Source organism: Zosterops lateralis (assembly GCF_965231275.1).
Source record: "Zosterops lateralis genome assembly, chromosome: 5".
Lineage (NCBI taxonomy): Eukaryota > Metazoa > Chordata > Aves > Passeriformes > Zosteropidae > Zosterops > Zosterops lateralis.
This window is the reverse complement of record NC_139766.1, coordinates 54,209,869-54,233,623: the sequence shown is the minus strand read 5'-3', so window position 1 is coordinate 54,233,623 and position 23,755 is coordinate 54,209,869. Positions and strand designations below refer to the sequence as shown.

Here is a 23,755-nt window from a genome sequence, read left to right as displayed (position 1 = left end):
TCATGCACACATTATCATCTTTAAACTGCATTATGGATATGAATTCTACCAAACTGGCCAGGAACTGCATACACATTTACAATTAAGCCACACATTTCAATACCTTTAAAGTATTAACTTATTACAAATTATTAGCTTAATAATTAAGAACACTTCAAATTTGAAGCAATTAGAAGCTCACAGTGAGTTCTCAACACCAGAGATGCTAACAGGTTTTACAGCTTCCAGTTGCCTTCCTGAAGGCTCACACAAAACCAAGAGAACCTGCAAGTCTCAAAAGTGCTCTGTAACCCAGCTCAACTGCCCTTGTCATTTCCTTCCCCAGCACATTGTGCATTACAAGTTGTAAAAATAACTTTCTTTAGATGTGATAGCTTGTTTCAACCACTGCTTCTTGCCGTCATCCTGAATGGACATACCCTTTTAGAAACACTGCCTCTATGAATCACTAGAGATTTCTTGTGACTGACACACAACCTGACACCTGAATTGAATTTTTAACACCACTCCAGGGTAATGCATGTTCGTTTAGACCACAGTGAACCCATTGGGCCTTAAAACCATCACAGGGAATTAGTAAGGAAAAAAAAAATCCACAGATCTTTCTTACAAATAGGAGCACATAAAGAAAAGGACTACATTATACAATTAAAAGGTATAGCAGAGGTCAGCCAAAGAAGCCCAGACAGAGCCCTTGCTTCATCCCACAGACCCTGAGAAGAAATATGTATGGCTGACATAATACTGGCAGGGTATCAGCTGCTCTAGGTGATGCCCCTTCTACACAGGATGGAGTGGGAGGTGGGACAGAGGGATTAGGCTGCTTCAAAAAGCACAAATGCTGGTTTATGTGCTTCTGAAGGAGAGGCAATTACAGACAGCTCCTCTTTCTCTTCATAGCTAACCCCACCAAGCAGGGTAAAAGTAGTTCTTTAGGGGATGCATCTCATCTTGAGCTTGATTTTGACTTTTCTGACCCAAGCCTGGCAAACCTCCAGAGTATGTGCTAATAAAGCACAAGGAAATAGCTCTGAAAGCTAACACCAAAAGCTTGGAGGGCAATCAATATGCCCAATACACTTCAGAATCAGGCTTTCTGCCTGCTTCAGTCTTGCAAAAAGCATGATTTTTTTGAAGGACAACTTTAGCAGCTTACACCTCCCTGTCAGTTTCCTCACAGGGACTATTTTGCATTAGATAAGCCACTGGCAAAAAGGATGTTTGCAATCTAAATGTTCTAAACGTTCAGATGCATTTCTGAGACATTCAATGTAGCTTTGTCCAGTAACAAATTCTGGTGTCCACATATATCATGGGAACTTTTGAAACACTCTGAGACAAGTACTTAAAATCTGAAAAATTACTACTGATTATCCTTTATCCAGGCCACTTAACTTCCTCTAACAAACTAATTAACACAGTTGAAAGCAGGTGAGAAGTTTAACAACAGTTTACTGTACAAAAGATGGATCATCTCTTTCATTATGTCTTAGCAGCTTTAAAAAAGTCCCAGACATCCGCAGGCTATGTCCAAGCTTTTATCTATTACTTCACAGATTCTTTAGGAAGTTCTACCAGTGGTTAAAATAGCCACAAAAATGGTGTACATCTTATGACAGTAATATTTGCTAATCATCACCAGTATTCTGGTGATATAAACTTCCTTTCTTCTGATAGTAACAACAGCACTGCCAGAAATTAGGTAGTCCCAATAAAGCATCCCACCTTATTTCTTTCATCCTCCCTCTCCCTCTTAACCTACAGGATTTCTTTGGGAGGGAGATGACATTGGATTGACATTCTGAAAATACAGATTAATCTAAATCTCCACAGAGAGGTATTTACTCCACATTTCAGTTCTTGAAGTTCATACAGCCCTCATCATCACATCAATCCCATTTTGCTACTCATGCCTATTAAACATCCTGCTGCAGTGCTTTGCTGAATAGACTGGCAGACAAACACATGGCAGTGCTTTGCCAAAATGTCATTTCAGTACCATAAACTTTCACTGCTAGTTAAAAAAACCCGCCAGCTGCAGTCCCTGGCTTTTACAATATCAGCAACCAGCTACCATCACAAATCCTCCAGAGACAATAACTTCCAGATAGGCACAGAATGAATCACATTTAAGCTTCTTACCTTCCAAGGCTTACACACTCCTACTTGGCCTGCAGAGGAAAGGAGCACTGAAATGTGGTAGAAGATGCTAAGGAGACACTTATAGTAACCTGCTAATATTTGGAAGGTTGTAAAACTCTTACCTTGCATTGCATAAAATTGCTACTTTACAACCTGCCCAGCTATCTCAGGTTACGTGAAACTATTTCCCATCTGAAATTGCTGAATCTTTCAGGCAAAGCGGGCAAGAACAGGAACAGTTGGCACAAATATATAACTTCCCCAAATGAACTTAATAGTATTCCTCTCACCAAGTAGCACCTTCCTGAATATTTAGCATAGGATTGGCAACTATTTAGAACAGGGGAAAAAAGAGAAAACTGAGTACTGCATGAAATCTCATAGATGGATGCATAGGAGAGACTGGGACACTACGAAATGGAACTGTTCCATAGTTAGCCTGAGAGAATTCCATAATGCAATGGCCATACCCACACATGGGAGATCAACACAGAAGCGTGGAACATGCTGTGGGGACATATTAGGTAAGTTACACATGAACAGGCGATGGAGGATACAGGAGGTGGAAGGGAGACCAGAGCAAAGAATAAGGGAGGAAACAGAGCAGACTGCAGACAAGCAAATCCTTATAATAATTGCAAAAGGCAGATTCCTGGTAAAGGATGGGAAGTGTCTAAAAAAAATTATCTTCTGCTATTTGTAGATATTACAAATATTAACTCATTAGCATGACATGAACAATTCCTAGTGGAGAGCATGTTTACCCTTTTATAAGCTGGCAAATGATTCTTCTTGGAGACCAAGGGAGACAGGCATACGCAGTTTAAGACAAGGGTATTTAATTTCTCCATAGTCAAAGATAAATCTGAGGTTAAGCAATTGCTAGAAAACAAAGAACAATATGATGACACCCAAAAGCTCTTCAACCCAACCTCCCCACAATTAGGTTATTAGGAATATATTATGGTCAGAAATAGTGAAGGCAGCAGATAGACCTTGAACATCGCCCTGCACTAAAATGTTCTCACAACAAGGAAGCCATTAGGAAACAAGGAAAACTCACATGACCTTTATATTACACTGACATTTGCTCCTGAATTAATGATGAGCAATAACCTCCAGGATATTTTGATAACACCTTACAAGTTCTCTTTCCTCAAGTTCTGCTTAAGTCACAGATATCAAGGCATGGAAATGCTCTGACAGAGAGAACATGGTCTTCCTTCAAATACTGCTATTTTGCCTTCTGAGAAAAGATATGGCAATGTGCCCCACAGTAGGAAAAGTATTTTCTCTGCTAAACAGGGAGGTCAAGCATAAGTTGCTATTCAAAATTCTACCAGCACTTCAATAGACATACAAAAACTTTAGCACTTCTATCTACAGTCATCCATCTTCCACCATCTGTTTTTTTCCCCCCCCCAAGTATTGTTACTTTCTGTGCATATTCATTTCTATATTGCCCAGCCTAATTTTAAATATTTTAAGCAGCGCTGTTCAAAGTGACATAAAATTAACTTACTCACATCCAAATCTACCAAAAAGTGCACATACCTGCCAAGAAGGAAGTGACAGTTAAGAAAAATCTTAAAAAGCAAAAGAAAGGCAGAAGAAAAACATTGTATTTCCTTGCTGGCTTTGCAACTTCTATACCCTTCCTATTAATCAGCTTATTTTCTGTGAGCATCATGAGCATGTTCTACCAAATAAAATTTCCTGTAAACATTGGAGTCTGCTTCACACACTCCACACTGTTCTTTACTATGCCATTAGGCAGTATCAACATACACTAAGCTACATATGGGAGGCTTGCCCATGTGGAAACACCAAGAGAAAACAGAACTGCAGTAATGAAACTGCATTAAGTGGCCTCAACTGCAACTGAAATGTATTTCCAAAATAAATTCAAATCACTAAATCAAAGCCACTTGCATTTCAACACTCAGAATTCATACTGGATTGCAATACAGTTTTACAGGTCTACTGAATTCATACCTCTGTACAACCTAGATGAGTCATGAGCTTTCCCATCAAAAAAATACACGTGCTGTCACGAGGAGGAGATTGGACTGTGTACATAAAGCAGATTCAAAACTTTAATATCACCTGCCTATGGGTGCCTTACAACTCATAACAATTCAATTTGCTGTTCCTAGAATATAGATTACCTTTACAGAAGGAATTTGTTACAGATATTTTAGTACAACACCATCATTATTTCTGAGATCAGTAAGAAAAGCTCTACCAAAATAAATCAGTCCAGCGATGCTACAATCAAAGAGATATGTCAGCTCACTGACAGCTCCATTTCCTTCAAGAATTAAAAAAAAACAGCTAACAAAGGCTTTCTCTTAAGAGGGTCTTATGTGAATCAGCTCCTGAGTAGTGTGGATTCCCTAATGGGAAATCTATCCCTCATTCTTCCACTCTCAATCAATCTACAGACATTAAAAAAGGAAACACTGCTAATAGCTGCTAAATATCCTCTTTGTTTTGCACCAGTCACTCACACATTATGCATGGATCAAGAATAAAATAATAAGGGAAAAAGAAAGCCCACCCCAGACTATATGCTCTGCACATTCAAACAGAAATTTGAGAGCAAGTGTTGTCTGATTGATGTTTAGCTGTAGCTATCTGCTGGCCTTCTCCTATAAATCCAAGTCCTATAATAATCTCCTATAAACCTAAATCATTTTGGTTTCCTTGAGGAAGATGGACAGCATGTTAGTTATCCCACCAGAAACCACACTATGCAAGCTTGCAGGGCCAGGTTGACAGGGCACCAAGCAATCTGGTCTAGAGGAAGGTGTGCCTGCTTGTGGCAAGGGGTTTGAAATTAGATGATCTTGAAAGTCCCTTCCAAGCCAAATCATTTTATGCTTCCAAATCACCGCTGTAATTGCACCCACACATCAGCCAGGAGTGTCACATCCAAACAACGGAGAGGCCCCCACCCTGAACAATGAGAAATCCCATTTTTCTGCATTGCACAAGACAAACTGGCACTGCTTGCCTCAGGTGTAAAGGGCTAGACCTACAACTGCCTGGCAAGCCTGCTAGGGATCTAGATTACTTAATATATTTAATCAAACTTATCCATTCTCTACTGTGACTTTTATTAGCGTCATAAAGGGTAAGAAGTAGTTGAGGAGGGCAATTAGATGCTGTACCCTAAAGCCTGCTTGCTCTACAGTATCTACAGATGATATTTAACTCCAGAAGTTAATTGGGTGGAGGCTATTTCTCCATTTGGCACATTAAAATCTTACTGAAGTTTCTTCAACTAAATCAAGGCTTGATGCTTTGGTCATACTAAACACTCTGGGAGATCTGCTTGTTCCAACTAAAGAACAACAGTTTAAGTCTCATGCAACTTGCACTTACCATCCTACTTTTCATTGGAGTCTATTAGCCTTTTGGGACACATCTGGCAAATAGCAAAAAAAGGGAATGCAAAGGTGAAAAAACTCTAATTCCCTTGCTGAAAAAGGAAATTGGATATTTCTGCTCCACAGTTTTTCCTTTGTGTTTTTAGCCAAGCTTTTCAAAATTAATTGACTAATATTGACTATAGACTAGACAGGTGGAGAATGGTGATTCTTCAATAGGCCAAGCATCCTGTACAGTATACTGAACATTAAGATGGTCAGAGAACCAAATCTTCATATTCTATCAAATTACATGGTTCCACCTACACCCAAATACTGCAACGATTAGACCTACTTCTAGAATCTTATTTACAAGGAAAAAAACTACATTCGAATTTATTTTTAAACTTCCAGGATTTTTCCATGTGGCAGGTCAGTATTATGGCACTTTAGCAAAGAAAATGATAAAAGAGACAAAATAAGAAAATACCTGTTGAAGCTTTTTAATTAACAAGCTAGGCATTTTTATTGTATGCAGGTAACAAGGAGAGTACTAAAGCAGTGTTGGGAACTTTAATGTTGATACTCAAACTTTGGAAACAGATATCCAAGATAACTTAAGTAGAAGTCAAATGTCATCTCTAAGTTATTTTTGCATAAGATTTCTACAGAAGGGTTTCTAAACTGATCTCTGTTTCTAAAAACCAAAGTGTAAAGTGCAAAACCTCAAGATTTCATATTCAGCTTTTTTTGGTTTTTTAAACTACAGATGGTAATCAAAATTTCTTTGGGAACACACAGGAATCGCGATTTACAAAAAGACAAATCAAATCTTTGAAAGAAGTGGCATAACTTATATTTAAGAAACTGGTGCCTAATAAAGCAGAAAGTATCCTTCCTTCTGCCACTGAAAGACAGATTTTCAGAGACACTCAGAGGGTTTGCATTCCTTCTACTAGTAAGAATTCCCAGATGAACAAGTAACAGATGACTCAAGTACACTGCAATGACTGGTGTCTTAATCAAAACTGAGTTGCTCTCACCAAAATTAAAAGGTGTTTCATCATGTCTTTAGTCTCAGCAATTCACCATGTCTCATGGAGCTTCCCTGTAAGTAGGACCAAAAAGGCTTATACATGTTTTTATATTTGATTATGGTGATTCCCCAAAGTGGATTCATTCATCCTGGCTCTGAACAAAGTATAATGTCTGTGGAAAATTCTGGTTCACAAGATTAGCTGTTCTAGAAAAGAAAGTAAAGCAAGACCTGTGAGTTCACTGCACTGAATGCTATGACACTGTTTGAATTCTAAGGAGTGCCAGGAAATGCAGGGGGTGGGAAGGGGAGATACAGCAAATTTGCTATTGCTTTTACTCTTATATATTAATTTTTCACATTAAATGCAATTATCAAGGCCTCCTGGTTAATCCATATTTTCTATAGAAGAAAACGCCTAATGCCTAAATTGTCAGCCTTGACATATAGAGACTTTTTCACTGAAAGCTTCATAATTAAACCAAAGAGTTGTATTACCTGCTTGGGAAGTGTATCACCTACCTACTTGTTACCCATTACTGTAATTTTGTGTTTTCAGTGCTATTTACAGCAAACATAATAAATTAAGAGAGACTAGGGAAAAAAAAAAGCATTTAGCACAGAGATACCAAACATGATCCATACAGAAACCAAAAATCTTAAGGACAAGATCTGTCTGTCTATATACTTTAGTAAAATCTACAGTACATGAAATGTCTATGACTACAGCATCATAGGGTACTCAAAGAACCTTGACATTTCAGCTTGACTAGGAATTTCGGTCCTGCAACAGTAAAAAAAATTAAATCACTCAGCACAGAAACCACAGAAGTTAGCAATCGTTTATTCTTGACATCCCACGGAACCAAAAGACATGGATTCAGTGACGTTAAGAACTTCAATTTGTTAATTACCTATCTGAAAACAAACTTTGTAATGCATATTTTGTTTTCATATAATATTATACAGTAGACACTCACTTGCTGGTACCCCCCCTTTGTATGCATACATTCAGGCTGCCTTGCAAATAGAACATTCATGTTCATCTCTGCATTAAATGCAGCTATCATAAATTTTTACTTTTTAAAAACTCATTTAGAAGACACACTGTACACAGAAAAAAAACAGAGGCACACAATAAATGTTTTGTCATTCAGTGAAATACTGCTTGCAGTACATTAGCCCTTTTATAATTAATTTGAGCCTACTAACCATCACTACCCTGGCTGCGTTTAGCAGTAAGCTTCTGCCAAAGCAGAACTCCCCCAGGCAGCCTCAGATGGGCACTCTCAAGTCATCCCTGTCTCTCACTGTCTCAGCTGTCACTCCACACTGCCTGCTTACACCAGCTGCAGGGCAGGTGGGCGGCAGTGGGGTGTCACAGCAGCCCTCCAGCCTGGCCTCACTTGGCTGCTTTAGCTTGTGCTTCATGCTCCAAAGCACACCAGCTTTTAAGGCTGCACAAGGCCAGCTTGGAAAAATTTCTCAAGAAAGAATTTTACCACAAATTTGCTAAGTATTTCCTTTGCATAAGTACCATTGCATCCACAGGTTTAAAAAAAAAAAAAGTGTTTTTAATTAATTGAAAGTCAAAACCCAAACTTCCGTGGTGACTGGCATTTTTCTTGTGCTATGATGGAAGACTGCAGGCTCTCACACAGGCAAGCAGCCTTAACACAAATAACCTTACAGATATAAATGACACAAAGTTACATTGATACTTTGAATGCCTGGTTGGCACCTTCTGTTATCTCAGAAAGGCTCACCCTGCTTTCTTCAAAGGACCTGTCTCCCACTGCTATTCTGGATGCCCACACCTGCCCTACCTGTCAGTTTACCTGGAAAATCCAAGCAAAAAAATCCACCTCATGTTCCTCTGAGCTGCAAAGGAATGCAAACCCAGTAGGTTTTAAAATAACTTTATGTGACTCAGTTTTGACATTAACATTTTCAAAATGGCTACTCATCCCTTGCAAAACCAGTAAAAGAGATGCAAGGCAGTCCAGGAGGAGCCACAGATACTCATCAGCTACATGGCCATACTGCATAGATAACTGAGAATCTCAGTCTAAAAATATTTGTATGAAGCCTCAAATGAATGATTTTACATATCTAAAGAACAGTTCAGAATAATGTTGCTATTAATAGGAATAATATCCATCTACATTATGGATGTTCATTTCACAGATTGATTTTATTCTGTTACCATCATGACTTAAGCTTTACAATACAGAGAACAGATTTAAATAAAAGTCAGCAGACATTTGCTTTATACATTATAATTACAGGAATCTCTCTCTCTACAGAAGGAGATAAAGGCATTAGTTATGGTCAATACTAAAGGGGATAACTGTGCATTACAGCAGAGATGGTTATTACACTGAGTTTCAAGAGCTGTGAACAGAAAAGAATATTCTCAGCATAAAACTATGCAAGACTTTCAGCAGAGACAAGGGGCAGAGACCACTGTGACCACGCCACATTCATGTATCCCCTGGCAGTTCATTAGACTGTTCCTTTTGCAGATCTTCCCACATGAGTTTTACAGAGGTCCATGACCACATCAAAAGCAACATATTACTTATAGCTAAATAAAAGAGGACGAAAAAAAAAAAACCCCAGGACTATTGATTTGAAAGAGAATAAAACTACTTGGGAGATGTTTTCAAGACAATCCATCACAGTGAAATGAATGCCTACCACAACAAAACATCCCTTTTCGCTCCCCATAGTAAAGCACCAAAAGGACTTATCAGACAGACAGGACTACACTTCAATAAGGATAAAAACTCCAGCTTTTAAGGATCCAATTTTTACAGCTCCTCTGGACACTAACTGCAAACAAGATATACAAGAGAACTTCATGCTAAATTCCATGACAGCCATATTTTTGTGTAAATACTAAATACTCTTCCTAATCCTATTTTTGTCTAGCTCTTAAGTGTTCATACAGAAAACAGCACAAAATGAGGTATTTGTCTCTTCTGGGTCATTTTTGTCTCCAAAAAACTACTATGCACATTTTGGAAAGCATCATTCATGCCAGCTGGGGTTACTTTTCACCTAGTGTGAGTGGAAGAATATTAACTACAGTCTAGGAATAAAAATACCTACAGTGTTTTATAGGATGACCTAGAGCAAATTTAACCTCAATACTTGAGGCTATTTGGAGGCATTTTTGAGATAGTGTCACTGTATTAACGGAAGACAGTGACTCTTCAGCTAGAGCTTGCCTTTAAATGCAATGTGACTAACCAGTCAGTGGATTGGTACACAAACCCTCCTCTCTACAACTAGAGAGGATAGAACTTATGCTCTTAAACCTGAGATTTGCTGTTTGACCTTCCAGCTCCAGCAGACTGCTTTTCAGTCCCAAGTTACTGGGAAAAAAGTTACATTTCCACAAAACTAAACAGCTATCCTACAGCAGCTGGCTTCCACTAGAGGCTGCTAGGTTCAGAACCACCACAAGATCACACTTTAAACCATGATCCAAGTTAACTAAGACGTTTCAGAATAGTTCCATGCCTAATCCCACTCAAGTTCCCAGATCCTACAAGTCACTCAAAATACAAGCTATAAACAGCAGACATCATCTTTGCTGTTCGTTTGGCACAACACAAGTGATCCTGCATTCATACGGCTGAGAGACAGAAAAAACTCCATCTGCCTCTCAGTTCATGAGCCTTTCATTGCTCACTTCTTCACCTGGAAAAGACTGTAAATAAACAAACCTGTTTGGCCAACTGATCCTTCTTCACCAAGCCAGTGGCTGCAGCGATGTTCCCTGCTCCTTCCACCGTCTTCTGTGCCACCGCCGTCACTCCTGTCACCACAGCTCCCCCAACATTAGACACCTGCTCTTTGGTCTTCTCAGCCACTGAGGAGAGGCAGAAAATGGAAAAAAAACCACATTATACCAGTGGGAGCTGTAAGTTTTTCAGAGAATTTATCACTGACAGCCCAACATCATGAAAAGTCATAAGGCCATTACATTTTCTGTACCCCAAGTGGATCTTAAGAAATTAAACTATCCATCTGGTAATGCTGGAGCAGCAGAGGTAAAAATAAACCTTAGCTGGGGCTCAATTTCTTTCATGTGAAAGACATCTGACATTTTCATTCATGTCTAACTGCACTTCAGGGAAGAAAAGGCATTATTTAGGAGCTCTTACTACATACATCTCACTGTATAATATATTCTAGTTTTGAAATGCAGTCCAATTAGTCCACCAAACACTTGCTGCATGATACAGAGCATGGAAGACAAGATTTGTTGCATCAGACTCAAAAAACATTGATTATTGTTTTTATATTTATTTTCTAAGACATATTTCATTAAAGGGCATTTCTATCAATGCTCAACCAAGAATTTCAAACAGAATCTTTTATCTGACTCCCTTGAGATTTTTGCACCAATGCTGATACATAATATACTAATTCATAAAAATACTGAATGCCAAAGCAAACTGGATTAATAGCCAACTTCCAAGCCCCAGGGAAACAACAACTCATTTAGCCTACATATACATCAGCAGCTGCCATTCTACCTTTCAGAATATCACTGGGGTTTGTCTGCTCATTCATCCCCAAAGGCTCTTTCTGACAGCAGCTTGAACTACAGTGGAACTGCTCTAAGAAAATGGATGGAATGACTTCATGCCTTCAAGTTACGTACCCAGATTTTTTAGCAAAACACACACGTAGTCCTCTAAACAACAACGTTCTTCAAAAACATCCATCATATTTTGCTGTTCTAACCAACCCTATATGTTCCTTCAGGCTAAATCCCATCCAATCCATATAAGGTATTCATTGCTTTATCTGCATCCTTTATGAGCATGGGACAGAGTCTTCTTCAAAGTGAGCCCACCATTTGAGTCTTTTTTTGGGAAGCACATATGAGAATTAGACACTCTGGATAAATTGCATTTCTTTAATTCCTTACATAAAGAGCATCATATTCATATCACAGGGCAGGCAGCATGCATTGCTATGAATGACATTAAATAACAAAAATTAGGAAAAAGCTAGAAAGCTAGACATCATGACTAATATGCAACTTTTATTATAGACCTGAATTATAAGTATCTGCTGACTGAAAATGGAAGCAGATAATTTAATGCTCATTCTAGCTAAATTAAAGGGAAAAGTTAATAACTAATTAAGTATTATCTCTATTATGACCAGGAGCTCTCATTAGAGAGTAGAACAACAGACTACACATTGTCTGAAATTAGAAACAGAAAAAGCCTGTTTCAAATATCTCCCACATTATACATGCTAATTATCTAAAAGTTCATGAGAAGTCTCATTGTATACATCCACTACTCTACTGCTATGCTTTTTTCAGGGAAAAAAAATATAATCAAAGGTGGGTTTTGTGGAAAAGCAAACACTGCCCTCAGGGAAGGTTTGACTTAATGCTAGCAAGTGCAAAAAGGCATCTATTAAGATGCCCCATTTAATTATTACCAGCTACTGACTACAAAAAACTTTGGATTCTATGCATGAAATTCATATAAGGAAGATTTCCATAGTTTTTGCAAACTTATCTTAAGATGTGTGTCCTCATAACACACTGTATCTTGCAAAGCCTAGTGAGACCTGATTGTGCTTGGAGTCTTCCAGAAAGAAACTGAGTAACACTATGAAACAAACTCTTTCATGTTGTTCCAAATGGCAAAAAGAATTCTAAAAAATAAAGCAGCATCTCATAAAAGTAGATTCAAAAATCCAGTTTTCCAATAAATACTTAAATTAAAAAAAAAAACAAAAAACAAAAAAAAAAAAACACTATAAGAAAAGGAGTTATGTTTTGGGTACGTTTCAGTACTGCTTTTTATTTTTCTTCTGTTTCATTCATTTTCTGGGATAGATCATGGGGTGCATCCAGACCAGCATAACCAGCAAGTCAAGGGAGGGGATTCTGCCCCTCTTCACTGGTGAGACCCCACCTGCAATGCTGTATCAGCTCTGGGGGCCCAGCACAGGACAGACACAGGCCTGATGGAGTGAGTGCAGGGGATGCCACCATGACATTCAGAGGGATAGAGCACCCCTCCTATGAAGACAGAGGGAGAGCTGTTGAGACCTTAATTGTGCCCCTGCATTACCTACAACCCTACAAGAAAGGTGGAGAGGGACTTATGACAGGATCATGTTGGGACAGGGCAGGAGTAGATGACTTCAAACTAAAAGATAATAGATTTACATATGGAGGAAATTCTTTACTGTGAGGGTGGTGAGGCATTGGCACAGATTGCCCAGATAAGCTGTGGATGTCCCATCCCTGGAAATGCTCAAGGCCAGGGAGCCATGAGCAACCTGGTCTAGCAGAAGGCATTTCTGCCCATGTAAGGGGGTTTGAATCAGAATCTTTAAGATCTTTTCCTACCCAAACCATTCTATGATTCTCAAATTCAGGGTCCTTTCATTCTATTAAAATTTTTTGTATGCAAGTGACACATTGGTTTTGAAAACTCCCCTTTCCAAAATACATTGAATGGCAGAACACAAAGGACAAATTCAGTAGGCTTGATGCTGACAAGGGCTCAGTTGGCCTTGACCAGATTCATCCTTTCTGAAAAATCATGAAGAATGGTTGCAGTGTGTTGATTGTCACAGGCACAATTAGTTTCATTATCTCCACTCTTAAAGCAAATGCACCTCAAAATATCAAGAAACAGTGGAATCGAGTGCACTATGGATGCTGCAGCATAAACCACCTGACTCTCAATGCTGTTATTATACCCACATTTCTTATACTATGTTGTCATGGCAAGTACAACCACCTGCCAAGAGCAACTATCCAGTGGCTGCTGCTCCCATAACAGTATTTTGGGAAGGCACTGTCTGAAGCCCGTTTCTTCCTCCCAGAAACACATTATCCTAGGAAAAGCTTAGTACATACAAACTCAAATGAAAAAGGAAAGAATCAGGCCACTAACACTGGTACTGGCAAAGCAATAAGATACTGATAAAAGTAATAAAAAAAGCAGTATACTTAAGACTGCTTCTATTTCAGACAGCCATGGTTTAACCCCAGCTGGCAACTAAGCACCACACAACTGCTCATTCACTTCTTCCCCCAGCAGGATGGGGAGGAGGAGAACTGGAAGGGTAGAAGTAAGAAAAATCCATGGGCTAAGTACAGTTCAATTGAAATAAAATAATAGCAATAAAAAAAATTTAATAAAAAGGAAAATAAAGGAAAAGATAAATTCCACAGGTGATGCAAATTAAAACAATTGCTCACCACCAACCAACCAATGCCCAGCCAGTCCCCAAGCAGATGATCCCCATCAACCTTCCCCACTGTCTTACTGCTCAGTATGATGCCATACAGTGTGGAATATCCTTCTGGTCAACCAGGGTCAGCTGTCCTGGCTATGTCTTCCCCCTTCCTTGTGAACCCCCAATCTCCTCACTGGTGGGGCAAGTTGTGAAGCAGAAAATACCTTGATGTGTAATCTCTGCTCAGGGATAACTGCAATGTGCCTGTGTTATCAACACTGGTTCCAGCACAAATCCCAAACAGCTCCATACCAGGTACTATGAAGAAAGTTACCTCCATTGATGGAGGAGGTACAACTGACACCAAAGAAGGCTCCAAGCACCAGCACTTCACTGTTCTTCAGTACAACTTTTTATACTACTCATCTTACATGCATTACACCTGTGTGCCCTCTCTACCCTTTGTGATTGGTCAGGTGCACCTCAGCATTCTGTGTTCCTTTACCTTCAACATTGTTCACCTGTCCTACACAGCTGTAGCCTATTAGGGATGAGGCTCAGTCACAGCCCCATTCCCAATCACCACAACTGTGTGCCTATGCTCCATCCCAGGCAAATCTGACACTCAGACACAGCATAAGAAAGCTGACACAGGAGTTACCATGGAAGATATCTCACTGCTTCAAAAGTCACAGCCATGAAGATAAATTCAGCAAACTATATAAATCGCACAGATTGGCAAAAGCAATCATAGTAAGGAGAGCATCTTCTTTCCTGTCCCTAAGGGATAACTAAACATCAACATCATTACCAGAGCAACTCTGATAATGAGCTCCAGCCTGGTGACCCTCCAGCTCTGAAAACCGCACAACAGGAGAAAAAAAACCAAAATGGGTTTCCAGTCTCATGTATTTTATTGCTACACTAAGTAGTAATGGGGAAAGCATTAAGTGTTCACAAGGAAATCAGTTCAGAGTACAGGGGCTTGATTCCAACTTATTTAATTTACCTGAATACCAGGTTCCTTAATGATCTTAAGCCATTAAGTCTTTGTAAAATTGATATCTGCTTTGCATCACAGTGTTGGGAACCAGAGTAAACCAGCTTCTGCAGAGCCTTGCTGTGCTATGGCCTGATTACCTCCTTTATCTATGCAGAGACTGTCCATTCCATTAAATGACCCTGGGACAGTGTACAATGACCACACCAAGGCTAACTTTGAGTTTAAGTTCTAATACTGACTACAGCACTGCAAAAAGTATTAGCATTGTAGTTTCTTTTCACCACTTATTACAGACAACCGGTAGCATACAGTATCAATGTAAAACCTCTGGAGCAATTCAAAATAAGTAGTTACTTTCAACCTTGAACAATAAAAGTAGAATCAAACCACAGAATTTCACTGAATTAATTAACTTATTCTTATTGTACCAAATACACTTTTGAGTAAGTATTTCAAACAGTAAGTTGGTCTCAAGTACTTGAAGAATTCATTTACAAAGTGCCATAAATATGGTGGTTCCTTAATTTATGCAGTTTTCTGTAAGATACCTGTTGGAGTTAATGACCAGGAATACCAATGACTAAGAATGTTAAGAACACGAATGATCAGATAAAAGAATTAAGCAAAACACTTGACTATGATTTGCTACTCTCAATATTGTGTCTTTATTCACATGATGGAAGGACTAAGTTCTTTTGCCCTGACTTATTTACAAATAGTGCTTTATTTAGAATATCACAAGATAGACTGTAAATGTTTCATCTTTGATACCATTCATTTCTGGGAGATAAGTAAGATAGGTGAATTATGCATTTATAGTCAAAGGCTAGGAGATAATTTAATTAGGAAGGCAACTCTAAACACAAGCATACACCATAAAACCAATAAGCAAAGCTGCTTTATCATCAGAGGTTCAGAGAGAAGGTGACCTGACAACACTCACCATATTCCTGTGAATCACAGCCTGGAATCCTCATTTCACAGTATCTTGATGTCACTAAACCTGGTACAATCAGGTCACATTTAAAGCATGAAACACCTCAGTCTATTAATTCTGGGTTTAGAAATTAACTGACTGAAGGATCCATTTAGGTTTTTTTAGCCCTTTAAGGTGTGTCACTTCACAGCCATTTCACCAGCATAGAGGGTTAAATCACAATTTATTTAAAGATAGCAAAACTATCAAGATTTTGGACCTCAGACATTAAAAAAAGACTGTCTGCAAAACTGAACACTCATTTTGATTTGTGATTCTAGTTTTTATCTGACTGTCTCCAACCTCTCAAACCATTTTTATTTACATGATGAAGTGTTTATTTCACCTCAGGTTTCACATGATGTACTGAGGAGTTAATATCATAAGACCAGCACAATTTGTGAACTCCCAGGCATATGAAGAGACAAGTAGGTCTTCACAAGGGACTTAAAAGGCATTTTTGTCACATCAACTTTAACAGCATTGATTTAAATGGATTTGATTTCTACAGCAACTTCACCAGCGTTTGTCTTCATGTTATACCTCACAGAATCACTACAGTGAATCCAAATCTGGTTTTGTCTACCTTCTCTTCCTGCCAGAAGAACTATTTATAGGCTTGCTATTATTTTTTTATTCTTAAAATGTTTCCAAGCACTTCCTCTGTTCTTACACAAGCAAATCCATATTGTTTCATTTTGGAACCCATGATCTCTAGATTTTGCCTGAAGTCTTCTCTTCTCACTGCCATACTTCAACCTGTTCATTTTCCATTTTCATTCAACAGCCAAACTCCTCTCAAACAGCTTGTAAGGCCAGAAGGAAGCAAACTGTGGCACCATACCCATTATTCCCAAGTTTTGGGCATTTCACTTTGTATCACCTGTTTCCTAAACTGTGTGAGGAGCAGCTACTGTTTTGCCTAACATCAACAGTAACTTTTTCAAATTTTCTATTCACAGGCACAGCACATAACAGATGTGTTCCCCTTATGTTTGGCTTTACAGTCTGTTTTGTACCTTCCAGAAGAAAATTTAACATATTTTCAAACCCGTTAAAAATTCTATTCATCTTCTGAAAATTTCCTGCCTAACTAAATATACTGCCATCACATAAAGAGAGGTACAGCATTTGAGATCAGTAGTTTCTTTCAGGATGAGGAAGAAGTCCCCCACTGAGCTAGCCCACTAGAATCCCAGTGCTTCAGCACATTTCATATGTGTGCAAACGTCCTTGACTTTGATTCTACCACATCCCAGCTTGGGAAACGTCACCTCTATTAACTTGCTTCCTAGTGCTGTTAGTTGCTGCTCCCACATCTGCGATGATACTCGATATATGCGCCCCAAATCTCATCTACTGCAATTCTCTACTGGTCATAGTAATGATCCCTCTGAATAGTTCTCTTAATTGAGGTCTAACAAGCTGAGATTTCAAATCTCATAACAACAGAGCATGCTCAGCCTGAGGCTAAAAGCTGAAGGACTATCCTCAATATTCTGTTCCATCTTGTTACTAGAAATACTCTTGACTAACTTTTCAACCATTTATGTGGGTTGTGCATTAAGTACTGACATTTGTTTACCTACCACTGTTTATCCTTTGCCTTGGCTTATGTGAGCACAATGATGCACTGATATGTGAGCTGAATGATACATTGGCTGCACACTGAGGAAAAATAAATCCTTTTCTATTATCTTATTTGTTAGGAGAAAAACAACTTAAATTGCTTGACTATACATTCTCTTCACATCTCCAGAACTCCCACATTCTACAGCAGAAAATTATACATTTTATTCAATGCCCTGTGGTCAACTAAGACTTTTCTGCGCTCTGTAGATATCAAAGACTTCCATTCATTTTGCCCCTTAAAACAAATTATTGGTTACTGGTTTCGGTTCATACCTAAAATGATCCCTGCAAATCAATTTAAAATGCAAATTTACTCTTTCTTGGTGTAGAAATGCTGTTGTGAAAATACATGCCTGGCATTAAATTCCAAGTTGGAAAGTGCTCTTGCTACTGAGAGGTTAGTCAGTTAAAAAAAATATTGAAACACTCATAATTGTGATAAATTCAAATCAAAACTCTAAAATTTGTTGCTTTCTTGTAAGTAATTTCCATTCAGTCTTCCCACCCAAGCAGATCTCTCAATTTTCCTATGGTCTTCCAGCTTTCATAAATTGTAGTGCTCTCAAAAACCCAGAATTTTAGTAGCAAAATGGCTGGTTAATCTCATGCAGGAAAGAAGCTGAAATCAAGAGATAATTATCTTACCTGTTGTAACACCATGAACAACTCCTTCCTTGGTCCTGGAACCTAAACAAAGAGAAATATTAGTTTGAAAATGCATACTCTTAAGTACTGGTAAAGACTAGATCGATGGTAAAGAGGGATTAATATGTAGACTGAATACCGTTGCATACAATACTTTCCAAGGTTATTAAAAGAAATTAAAAATAAATTCAGTTCAAGGGAAGAAGCAAAACCACCAGTAAAGAACAACTGCATGGATGGGTATTGACTGTAGAAAGGTGAATAATGCTGGAAACACTCCTGCAATACATAGACTTGCTTGCCATGTTCTGAATAGCTGTGCTAGGCCTCCCACTTGGAACACTCACATGGATGACTCTGCACAGAAACCACGTTAAAATCCTAAGGAGGATCATACATGCATTTGTAGAAGCTGTGAGCCAAAGTTTCTAGAAGATCCTTGAAATTTCATCTTTGCTCGGTCTGCAGGGCTTGACAACCACTACACTGAGCTACAGAAAGGCCTAGAGGTTAAATAGATGGGGACCTGGAAGTGCTAGCCAGATTTAGACACCAACTAATCCAAAGAAACAACTTTAAGCAGTAGATAGGATTTCAATGTGAAAATGCCCCCCAGGTCACACCCAAGGTCTGTATCCACTGTTCTTGTTGTCACAGATCACATATGAATTGCAGGAAGCAACCTGGAACTTGTGCTAGACTGATGCATAACCCACCTGTGTCAGCAATATAACTGTGCCACACAGAAGACCAAACTGATTTCTGCAGCACCCACACAAAAACCCCATGACTTTTCACCATGCTGCCTGAAAGGGAACAATCTCCTGTGTCTTTAAGGGGAAGAGAAATAAACTAGCACATACTGCTGTTTAAAACAAAGGGGTGTCTTTTTCCCTACCAGCCCTCTACTTGCCCTTGTCAGGTTCCATAATTTGGCTACATTTCAGGGATTAGTATCCATCTGTGGACTGTGATGCTTAACAATGTGCAATTAAGGGAGTTTATGACTCCTAGTTAATCATTTTACCTAGTCTGCCAGACATAGGATGACATTTTATTTTTCTTACCAACATAGAAATGACCTTACTTGTAAAGCAAATTTTTTGCTGTCATTCAGTATTTGAGACATTATAATTTATACTTCTAGCTTTACACCTCTAAGATAAGAAAAGGCATAAGCAGAAAAATATTAGAGAAAAGCAACTTTTTGTCCAAAATTCTTTGCAATAATACAACTAAACACAGAAACACAATATAAGCTCATTCATCAATATGTCCCACTTGCTACTAGTGCAAATTCATGGAACTTTAGCCATGTAGTTCTGGCACTATTAGATTGATTACATGATTGAAAAGGGTCTCTTACCCATGAGCAAGAGTAGAATAATAATTCCTGAGAAATACAAGGAAAAAACATACTGCCTTGAGTAAAAGGAACTGTTCCTTGAGCCAGTTATGAGGTTAAACAGCTAAGAAGTCTTCTTCCTCCTCTTTATTTCAATTCTATCTTTTAAAAAAGTTCACTTTCTCTCACTGAAAAATATTTATCATTGAACAATCAGAAGCTTTATTATATGCAATGTGTTCACGCCTAAGGACTTGTTTTGGGACTTCAGTTGTCAATTTCATATGCCCATGAGACCTGAAGAAGAAAACCACAGGATGAAATTCAAGCAGATGATAGTTCTACTGACTTTTAGCAACTAAGCACCACTGTAGGCTTACAGTGTGTCTATTGGAATACTTAATATTAAACACATGCTTTTGAAGGCATTGTTAGCTCTGGCCAATATCTCATCCATTGTTGTTGAACTGACTGTTTACAAGCCAAGCCATTAAAGACATGGAAACCTGTGAATTAGCAAGTACTCAGTTGCTGAAGGCCAGAAAGGAATGGATGACAGAATTCCCTGAGGTCCTGTGCAACACACACATCTTCAGAGGGACCTATTCCAAATCTATTCTTACCGCACTTGCCCAGACACAACACTGCTATAACCACAACTCGAACAGAAATGCTGGTCTCTTTAGCAGAAGAGAGACTTCTCTTTAAAAAAGCTCAGCTCACAGACCCACATGGAAGAGAGATATGTATAGCCAGATCCATTAACTGGCAAACAACCAGCTGGTTGGTGTTCCAGACCCTACAGCATATGTTAGAACTCAAGGGTACTTGCCCCACTGCTGCACACTTGCATGCAAGAAGCTGTTCCTGCCATCGCAGCTACAACATCATCACTAGAATCTGCCAGAACAGGCCTATAAATAAAAACAGTTGAATTCAGTAAGATGACTTCTGGCTGGCCACAAAGGAAAGCTGGTTGTTCACATTGTTTCCAGGAGAAACTAGCTGTCTTTTATCCTGACATAGCAAGAGTCCCAACATAGCAACAGTCTTGCACATTGTACCCTGCATAACAAGGGGAACAGAGGAATCAGAGTAGGGATAATACAAATACCAAGGAACATGACTCTAACCTAAACCAAGAAGCAATAGTAGTAGATGGTAATGCTACTTCTCCTAGCTATAATAGACATCTGTGTGAAGAGAAGGAGAACACTAAACAGCAATTTTGGTTTTTATTTCAATTATAAAAAACACCATAGAGTCTCTTAATGATTGATTATCATTGTTGTCACTGTGCCAGAATGAAGGAGTGTATCAGCACTTTGCAAATACACTCATTTCTGGACTATTTGAGAGGCCAATGGATTATTCACATTGCTTAGTCAGAGCTGGTGACAGACTGGGAGACAAACTCACATTGGAGGAAGGGGCAATTGACATTTAAGGCAAACACTTGCTTCTAAGTCCTGAAGTCCATCATTCCAGCAGACCGAACCCGAGTCCCTCAACTACTCTGCTGGCTACAGGCAAATAAGAAACATTATGAAAAGGGAGAGGAGGATGGCTTTGCCAAATAGGTCATGACTGCTCTGCTCTACTCTAAGGCCATGTGCCAGCACAGGGAGTAGTAAACAACTCTGTCAGCCACCCAGCTGCTAATAAACTATTCTTTTGTTCTGCAAGCTTATCACACACAAAAAACAACCAGACTGGAAACTTGCATTCCTGAGCACTGAACATGCACTCAAGAGTAAACTGAGCAGAAACTTCACGTCCCTGGAAGCACACATGAAGCTCAGCAGACATCCTGAACACTGCACCTCCAAGAGCGTGTTCACAGAGGAGGTACGACTGACACCAAAAAGGCTTCAAGCATCAGCACCTTGCTGTCTAAAAGTCTCATACCTTTTTATATGTAGTCTCCCACTGGCAGCTCCACACAGCTCTGGCTCCTTTCTCTCCTTCTCTCTTCCTTCTGCAGTTCCAGCTCACTCATTCCTGTCCCCAGCACCACCTAACCTTGTCTGTCCCTCAAACAACCTCCTGTCCCTTCCTCCTCACAGCATGGCCAGCAGACACCAAATGATTCCCTACCGCCTCACTCACTCTTTTATCACATCCATAGCTGTGAGGACAAGGCATTTTCCCACTCTTTTGTAATTAACACAGCTGCAATATATGAAGGACAAGATTGCCTATAGCATTATCTCTATCTGTCCTCCCACAGTGTGCAAGCACATCCTTCTTACTCAGTTCCTGCCTTCAAAGCCAGTGGGGAATAGAGTACTGCCACTCACTTCCTCTCTGCTTCACACTAACAGCCCTTGAAGGATACAGAAAGAAGCAGTTTTAAATTTACAGCACACACATGCCTGCTGAGCCTCAGTCCTTTCTAAAACATGACCAGGCCATTTTTTGACATCAAGAGAGGTCCTAATACTGTGCCTGAATGAGTTGAGAGAACCAACAATTTCAGTCGGCCAATGCTAAAGCCAATTGGCAGAGAAATTTAAGGGGAAAAAAAAACAACAAACAATACTTGAAAGCATAAAAAACACATTGTAGACCGTATTGAAGGTATCTTGGGTACTTAAAAGGAGGCCAGACAGTGGACTGAAGAAAGAAAGCAGAGACTTCAGCATGGACAGGGAAAAAACCCAACTCCTTACTTAGTCCTCCAATACACTGCTCTAAGTTTCTCCCTCTGCCAAGAGAGATTTTCCTTGTGCCAAAAAAATGCTAAAACTAAAACAAGAATAAAAGAACTACAATGACTGTATTTCATCCCGAACAGCAGCTGTTGTTAATAGAACTCTTAACAGATAGAATTAGGTTATTCTAGTAACCTAATTCTACTCGGTAAGAATAACTTAATTAGGTTATTCTAAGAACCAGGTTATAGTCTTTCATATAATAGTTAACACAGCAGCCTGGACAGAAAGGTCCAGATGTTTTCCATATTTGCTTAAATTGCACTGATTTCAGTGGGAAACTGAATCACCTAGGGGATCTGGACCAAAGACTCTGCATCTTTTTAATTCTCCAGCAGCTATTGGAGGCTGAATGTTATGAAACTGAAGATGATTAACAGGTCCCACTCAGCCCAGTGTTGTTAGGTTCTTTTTTGCAAGATGTCAGGCAGCTTTCACAGTATAATCTGGCTGTGAATCTCAAATCTGAAAACCCAACTATAGAAAAAAGGGAGTGAGAAGTCTTCATGAGCCCTAATGAATTATGCTGCTCCTCTGCTCATAAAGGGGCTCCACCACCTTTTGCACTGCAATCATTATCATCCTGCAGAACAAAAGATTATCACACTGGCCTTTGCTAATGCTGTATGGGGAAGAGACACCTCTGCTGTGTGCTTGGGAAGCAGAGAGAGAAACATCCAGCTCCTCCTTTCCCTATCTGAACTTGTTGCAATGCCCTGCCTGTATGGGCAAGCACACAATTAACTGGACACAAGCTGCCAGAGCTTCTGGAGACAGCTTCCAGCCAAAGGCTCTTTTACCTGCACGACAAACTATGCACAGTTGCCTTGTCTCCTGAAAAGGAGGCACTTGGTGGGAGAAGGATATTCCACCATTACTATAGTCACATGCACAGGTCCCTATCACTGCTCCAGGCCCTGCTGCCCCCAGTAATTTCTTGAAATTCTTGCAAAAAACAGCAAGCCTGACCTCCAAAGTTCAACTTCAGCAAAAGAGTCTCTAAAGAAAACCGGAAATCTGTTGCCTTCGGGAACAGAACTAGGTTCAAATGTTATTATGGTCTGCAGAACAGGTCAGACACAAAGATTACTTCAGCACACAATGCAGGTTTTTAATATAAAGAAATTGATGACCCCAGAAGCATGGGCAGCACTACAAGAAAACAAAAGAAAATCCTACTTCTGGAAAATAATTCCAGCATCAACCACAATATAGAGCGGAAGAACATCTATTCTGATATCTTGAAAATGAGCAGATGCTCATTTTAAAGTAGATTCATTGTATAATTAGTGTTCAAAATTACTGCCATTTCTGTTGGCAAGAGCACTGAGCTTTGCTATGGCTTAAAAGGGAGGGAAGTATATTCCAAATGAGTAGTCCACACTATCTGGAGCAGAAATAATTTCTTACAGACTGGCACTAGGCTGCAACAGTAGAGAGAATCCAAAAAAGGCACTGGAATACCAGAGAACTCAGTACTCCCATTGAAAAGAAATGCCTCTGGTTTTCAGCTCTGTTTAACTTCTCTCTGTTATGTGTGCACATCTCCCTCAGTACACACAGTACCCATTACCTGCTACAAAATCAACAATACAGAAACAGGTACCTTTTCCCCCTCCATTCTTTTATAGACTAGCTGTATTTGATGAATAAGA

The 23,755-nt window shown here is 39.3% G+C and overlaps 1 protein-coding gene across 2 annotated transcripts in view; it reads right to left on the bottom strand.

The window, feature by feature from the left end:
• Window positions 1-23,755, bottom strand: part of SNCA (synuclein alpha) — a 61,887-nt gene that overhangs the window by 35,660 nt on the left and 2,472 nt on the right. For both annotated transcript variants that reach the window (XM_083861974.1, XM_083861975.1), the window contains exons 3-4: window positions 18,042-18,083; window positions 10,284-10,429 (exon numbers count right to left, since the gene is read on the bottom strand). In XM_083861974.1, the coding sequence (XP_083718100.1) occupies window positions 10,284-10,429; window positions 18,042-18,083 (188 nt within the window). The remainder of the gene's footprint in view (window positions 1-10,283; window positions 10,430-18,041; window positions 18,084-23,755) is intronic.